This window comes from Oncorhynchus keta, chromosome 19 (genome assembly GCF_023373465.1).
Source record: "Oncorhynchus keta strain PuntledgeMale-10-30-2019 chromosome 19, Oket_V2, whole genome shotgun sequence".
Taxonomy (NCBI): Eukaryota; Metazoa; Chordata; class Actinopteri; order Salmoniformes; family Salmonidae; genus Oncorhynchus; species Oncorhynchus keta.
This window is the reverse complement of record NC_068439.1, coordinates 51,371,151-51,378,103: the sequence shown is the minus strand read 5'-3', so window position 1 is coordinate 51,378,103 and position 6,953 is coordinate 51,371,151. Positions and strand designations below refer to the sequence as shown.

Here is a 6,953-nt window from a genome sequence, read left to right as displayed (position 1 = left end):
AACTCTTTATCCAATTTGTCAACACAGTTTCTGTAGCCTAGAACTGAACCATAACTTGAACACATCTATTCTTTCCCAATCTCACAGGCCCCAAAAAATACTTGTGGCTAGCCTGTTATCTTTCCAGAGTCCTTCTGCCCTGCGTCTGTCTGTCCGGATGGTTCAATGGGAGCAGGTGGTTTGAAAGGCTGCGCACAGCTGTGACATTGCTGACACGCCATAGGGGTGTATGGTGGGGCCTAGTGGGCCAGGCCTGACACACTATCATGACGCCTCAGGCCCCCGAGTGGCAGGCACCCCTTATGACTGCTGCCCTATAAGGACACATGTGGTTTATGGCGCGGACCCCTCACAGCTTTCACTGTCACCCCCACCCTACTGGTAATTTCTCTCTTAGCCTGTACTGTAGTGGGACTGGGCATTCCTTCTGGAAGCTTCTGAATGGGGGCTTCGAGAAAGCTGCCCCTTGTATAAAAAGAATGGACTAGGCCCAGGGGTACTCAGATACAGAAAGTGAGAAGACATTCACCTGAAGCCATAGAGGATTTAGGAGCAGTGAAATACAGAGATTTAAAGACTACATTAATCTGCAGAGGAACAGAAGTGACGCTCAGAGATTCAATCTACAGCGATCAGCAAACGAGAAGTGAAGCACAGGAGCTCATTCTTATCTATTCAAGGTAAGAGAGAGAGGGTATCAGGGAGAAAGGTAAACCAAATATGTAGCTACTTGCAGTTCAGGGGCACAAGGAAGATCAATAGAGAATATTCTGGAAATACATTATGCATTGATATTATAAAGGTGAAACACCAGCAGGAAGTAAGCAGCCTACAGTATATATTGGTACTCTAAATTGAAAAATATATCATGGGGATGAATTGCACTGTATTAATCTGAAATGGCATTAAATCAGTGAGGAGACTTTGATAGACAATTACCCTGGATCTGGTAAAAACCCTTTTGTGGGTGCATGGCAAGAGAGGAGCACATGGCATGGAATATGACCCTGGTTAGAAGGAGCAAGGGACATGGCAGTTGAAGAGAAAGAAGAGAGGCCTGGCAGTCAGCACAAATAATTATTACAATCAAGTTATCTATACCAAGGTATTAAATAATGCATTGATCAGACCTGAACGTGTCTCAGCCCATAATTCTATTGGTTCATGTAGTGAATTTGAAGCCAAGGACCAGGAAGGATTAATTTATTCATTCATTGAACTGGAAAAATGCCTTTGATGTTTTTTATTGATAAGCAGCTACTTTAGGAAAAGGCATCTTTCATGGGAAAGAGTGTTAATGGCATTTGATGAATACTTCTCAGTATATCAGTGCTGTTAAACAAGCATAACTTTTAAGAGCAACTCTAATATTTTTGCTGAAAGTTAATAACATATAAAACCCTATACTTGAGAGAAAAATGCAATGTTGAAGACACCCTATGGGTGGATTTACATTAGTAAAATATGTCTAGTGAGATCTATCTCTCTTCAACACCAGATTTGCAAATGTTCTGTTTACACTAGCCTTGGATGTGGTGTGGCCAAATCCACATTCTTGCTTAAAGTGTGACTGCAGCTATTAATTAACATACCGTAAAAACCATAGTATATAGACAAACAAAATAAGGGTAGAAATTCAAACTATACAGGCGCTTCTCATCTAAACCATATTGCACAGTGTACATATTGCACACTTTATTCATGCAATGATTCACAAATGTGCAGATATTTTAAAAGCCTTTCATTTTCTATTTGGCTAACAGAGCAAAAATGCTCTCTACTGGTGTTAAGGTCATTTTTACAGGGATATGTGGTGTGGGAGAGCCATTGTCTTTACACTGTACAACTCAGAAGAGGATATGTTGTGTAGATGTCTTGCACACTACCTGCAGAGGTAGCGTGGGAGAAATCTCTTAAAAAGAGAGATTTTAATATAGATCCGTCTCTTTACACTAGACAAGTATATCTCCTGGACCTAGTTTGAGTCATTTAAGTAGTGTAGTGTGAAGAAGCTCTATTAATACAACTCTACATTACTCTATTCAAGCCAAGTCTTGCTTCATCTTAATACTCCATTTCAAAGAAATGGTATCACATGGCATGACTGCAGCTGTTGGCAAGGGGGTGTGAAAAGGTCTGGAAACTCCGATAGTTTTTCAAATGGCAGAGGCCTTGATTGACAGATGTGGCCTGTGCAATAGGAGCCTCTGACGGAGGGCTGTAACAGGTGCCTCTATTCCTCAATACTTCAATCCCTTATTGCCTCATTGTCATGTGGTCTGACTAGACCAGAGGCTGTATACAAAAAAGCAGGTGTTTCTGGCTTTAAAAGCTGTAAAATATAAAAGTCCACATTTCAGACAATGATCATTTGCAAGCTACTATAAGTTGTATTATTTTTTTATTTAGCTGAAGCAAGTCTTATTGCTAAATGCAGAAAAAAGCCTTATGTGCTTTTCAAAAACATGTCTTCTGAATAGCCTTATTAATACAATATTCATCCATTGTTAGGATAATTGAAGAACAATTCAAATCTAAGTGTTGAGGCATCAAAGTCTCCATCAGTCTGAAGTACAAACTCTGCTATTTTGTTTCTCCTTCCAGATGCCAGAGAAAGCCGGCCACACCATGGACGAGGAAGTGGAGACCTTTGCCTTCCAGGCTGAGATCGCCCAGCTGATGTCTCTGATCATCAACACCTTCTATTCCAACAAAGAGATCTTCCTTAGGGAGCTCATCTCCAACTCGTCAGATGTGAGTAGATTAATCATAATGCTGAATTGACCAATGTAACATTTTACCTTAATAAGCAGCCACTTATACACTGCTCTCTGAGCCAATATAGTAAAACAAGCTATATCCCAGAGTTAACCTGCTAAACACTTTGTTAAATTCGCTCAAGGTATCAGCCATGACACTTTTCTTTTACCCTTGTGACCTCTTTTTGCCATGATCTGACAGGCTTTGGACAAGATCAGATACGAGAGCTTGACAGACCCAACCAAATTGGATTCTTGCAAGGAGCTGAAGATCGAGGTCACCCCTGACCTGCGCACTCGTACCCTGACCCTGGTTGACACCGGCATCGGCATGACCAAGGCCGACCTGATCAACAACCTGGGAACCATTGCAAAGTCTGGCACCAAGGCCTTCATGGAGGCCCTGCAGGCTGGAGCTGACATCTCCATGATCGGGCAGTTCGGTGTGGGTTTCTACTCTGCCTACCTGGTGGCTGAGAGGGTGACTGTCATCACCAAGCACAATGATGATGAGCAGTACATCTGGGAGTCTGCAGCTGGTGGCTCTTTCACTGTCAAAGTTGACACTGGTAAGCATCTTCAACAGTATTGATTAATATGCTGCTGCAATTACTTTTCTCCAATACAACACCATCAACCTACATCCTGGATCAGTTGAATCTTCTTTTCAACAATGTCATTCAAAAGGAAGTAAGCTTAGATCCAATGACTAAGTCTGATTTTTCTGATCTGAAGGTGAGTCCATTGGCCGTGGCACCAGAGTGATACTGCACATGAAGGAGGACCAGTTTGAATACTGTGAGGAGAAGCGCGTCAAGGAGGTTGTGAAGAAGCACTCTCAGTTCATTGGCTATCCCATCACACTCTTTGTAAGTTCAAATAGAACTTTATATTTCTTTGGTTGTAACAATGTAACAACATAATGCGGAGATTGACTGAAATCTGCTGTATGAACTAGGAAAGTAACCTGTTAAAAAAAGTGGATCCAAACATTGCTCCCCATACTGGACAAATCCTACAACTTTTTAATAACAAACATTTTCGTCCAGGTGGAAAAGTCTAGAGAGAAAGAGGTGGACCTTGAGGAGGGAGAAAAGGATGAGGAGGCTGATAAAGATTCTGCAGCTGAGGACCAAGACAAGCCCAAGATCGAAGATGTCGGTTCTGATGAGGATGAGGACACCAAGGATTCCAAGAACAAGAGGAAGAAGAAGGTCAAGGAGAAGTACATTGACGCAGAGGAGCTGAATAAGACCAAGCCTATCTGGACCCGTAACCCTGATGACATCACCAATGAGGAGTACGGAGAGTTCTACAAGAGTCTGACCAACGACTGGGAGGACCACCTGGCTATCAAGGTGAGTCTCTATGATGGCAAACTGAAAATCAAAACTCAAGCCTTATGGGTTTGTCTTGATCCAACCTATGAATTAATATATTAGTATGACTGTATGAGTCAACGTTTATCTCATTATTCCCACAGCACTTCTCAGTGGAGGGCCAGCTGGAGTTCCGCGCTCTGCTTTTTGTGCCCAGGAGGGCTTCCTTCGACCTCTTCGAGAACAAGAAGAAGAAGAACAACATCAAGCTGTACGTGCGAAGGGTGTTCATCATGGACAACTGTGACGAGCTGATGCCAGAGTATCTCAGTGAGTACTGTACCTTGAACCTTTAGCCTTTCATGGATACCTCTTCAGCACCACACTCAAGCATGACATTGAGTAAAGCTGTAAGTAAGATGTCTGACCAGTTGCCATTCTCTTATCTCCAGACTTCATTAAGGGTGTGGTGGACTCTGAGGATCTCCCCCTGAACATCTCCAGAGAGATGCTACAGCAGAGCAAGATCCTCAAGGTGATCCGCAAGAACCTGGTCAAAAAGTGTATGGATCTTTTCGTCGAGCTCTCAGAAGACAAGGACAACTACAAGAAGTTCTATGAGCAGTTCTCCAAGAACATCAAGGTAAGGTCTTCCTCCCTTTGAAATTGATTTTCCAAGTTCCTGAAACTATTCAACCAGAACTTCTCCTTCTCTTTTTGAGGGACCTTCAGCTTGAACATTTTCCATCTTTCCATTAGCTGGGAATCCATGAAGACGCTCAGAACCGCAAGAAGCTGTCAGACATGCTGCGCTACTACACCTCCAACTCCAACGCTGACGAAATGGTCTCCCTGAAGGAGTATGTTTCTCGCATGAAGGACACCCAGAAACACATCTACTACATAACTGGTGAGCTGCTATCTATTTTCACTCTCCATTATTCCTCCTTTGTTAAATCCATGTGACATAAAAATACATCATTTAAACCAGGGTAATCTAACTGTTAATAACTGTGTATTCTCTTCTAGGTGAGACCAAGGAACAGGTCGCCAACTCTTCCTTTGTAGAGCGCCTCCGCAAGGCCGGCTTGGAAGTAATCTACATGATTGAACCCATTGATGAGTACTGTGTCCAGCAGCTGAAGGAGTATGATGGCAAGAACCTGGTCTCTGTGACCAAGGAGGGTTTGGAGCTGCCTGAGGATGAGGATGAGAAGAAGAAGCAGGAGGAGCTGAACACTAAATTTGAGAACCTCTGCAAGACCATGAAAGACATCCTGGACAAGAAGATTGAGAAGGTACAAGCACAATTCACCTGAACCCAATCCCTCTGCAATGTGTCTACGCCCTTTAATAACATACCACTTCATACACAACTGTCAATATGTCTACAGGTTTCAGTTTCCAACCGCCTGGTCTCCTCCCCCTGCTGCATCGTCACCAGTACATACGGCTGGACGGCCAACATGGAGAGAATCATGAAATCTCAAGCTCTCAGAGACAACTCCACCATGGGCTATATGACAGCCAAGAAGCATCTGGAGATCAACCCAACCCACCCTATTGTCGAGACTTTGAGAGAGAAAGCTGAGGCTGACAAGAACGACAAAGCCGTAAAGGACTTGGTCATCTTGCTGTTCGAGACTGCTCTATTGTCATCTGGGTTCACGCTGGACGACCCTCAGACCCATGCAAACCGCATTTACAGGATGATTAAGCTTGGCCTGGGTGAGTTGCTTTGCCTTAATGCATAATTTGCCCTCAACTCTTGTCTTGGTTGATGGGGTTTAAATGCTCCTCCTAGAGCAATTTACAGTACAGGTCTGCAAACACCAAGTAACTTACAGGACTATCATGGTAGTACAACGGTTAGGAATAAGGCTTTTGTTTTTTCCTATACTTTGGCTGTCTGAATAGCAGATTGTACACGATGTGAATATGTTTTTCTAACGTCGGCTATTTCTTCCCCTCTACAGGCATTGATGGTGATGACTCAGCTGTGGAGGAAATCCTCCAGCCCAGTGAGGATGACATGCCTGTCTTGGAGGGAGATGATGACACATCAAGAATGGAGGAAGTTGACTAAAGATATATCAGAAGTACATAATTTTTTCAATTTTTAACATTTAATTTTTTAAGTTACTTCATTGTGTCCCAAATAGACTTGACATTTTCATGACTGTTGAATCGTGGGGAAAGTGTTGTAATTAATTCATCATAATTAATGAATACCATAATTATATAGTATATCTACTGCTTTCAACCCTATTCAACTGTAAAAGTCAACAAGGATTTGACTTGTGTCTTTATCTATTTCTGTAAGCTATTTTCTATGAAAAACGACAAAGTTTATAATAAAAAAATATTTTGAAACATATTTGACATGTTTTCTCTTTATCAAATAGTCTGGATTATTGTGATGGCATGTTTATAATTCAATACTGGACTATCTATTTTGCATCTTCATTCATACTTTGGGGTGGCAGGGTAGCCTAGTGGTTAGCGTTGGACTAGTAACCGAAAGGTTGCAAGTTTGAATCCCCAAGCTGACAAGGTACAAATCTGTCGTTCTGCCCCTGAACAGGCAGTTAACCCACTGTTCCTAGGCCGTCATTGAAAATAAGAATTTGTTCTTAACTGACTTGCCTAGTAAAATAAAGGTAAAATAAAAAATAAATCAACTTTTGCAATCACCTTACCCCCATAAGAACTCCCTGTATTTCATATATTTTTAGAGTAAACTTTTAGGTAAAAAGTTTATCTTAATTATGAAATCTTGTGTGGGTCATGAATGATGATGAATATCCCAGGTACACTATGTACCCACTGTACAGATTTGATATCGCCACGCCCATAGACCCGCCTTCACGATAGA

The 6,953-nt window shown here is 42.1% G+C and overlaps 1 protein-coding gene across 1 annotated transcript; it reads left to right on the top strand.

Moving 5' to 3' along the window:
- The first annotated feature begins 395 nt into the window (after positions 1-395).
- Positions 396-6,455, top strand: LOC118398439 (heat shock protein HSP 90-alpha 1-like). Its single transcript, XM_035793764.2, has 11 exons — positions 396-680; positions 2,605-2,754; positions 2,962-3,328; positions 3,495-3,628; positions 3,809-4,117; positions 4,243-4,408; positions 4,531-4,721; positions 4,838-4,988; positions 5,108-5,376; positions 5,473-5,806; positions 6,055-6,455. Exons 2-11 carry the CDS (start codon positions 2,605-2,607, stop codon positions 6,162-6,164), a joined length of 2,181 nt encoding a protein of 726 aa, XP_035649657.1. The 5' UTR covers positions 396-680; the 3' UTR covers positions 6,165-6,455.
- Positions 6,456-6,953: the final 498 nt, after the last annotated feature.

What these genes read in the sequence shown, in the direction of transcription:
- LOC118398439 (XM_035793764.2), top strand. Translation starts at nt 2,605, where the DNA reads ATGCCAGAGAAAGCCGGCCACACCATGGACGAGGAAGTGGAGACCTTT. An exon ending in GCTGATGCCAGAGTATCTCA is followed by an intron (nt 4,409 to 4,530) that starts GTGAGTACTGTA and finishes TCTTATCTCCAG; the next exon opens with ACTTCATTAAGGGTGTGGTG. An exon ending in TGGACAAGAAGATTGAGAAG is followed by an intron (nt 5,377 to 5,472) that starts GTACAAGCACAA and finishes ATATGTCTACAG; the next exon opens with GTTTCAGTTTCCAACCGCCT.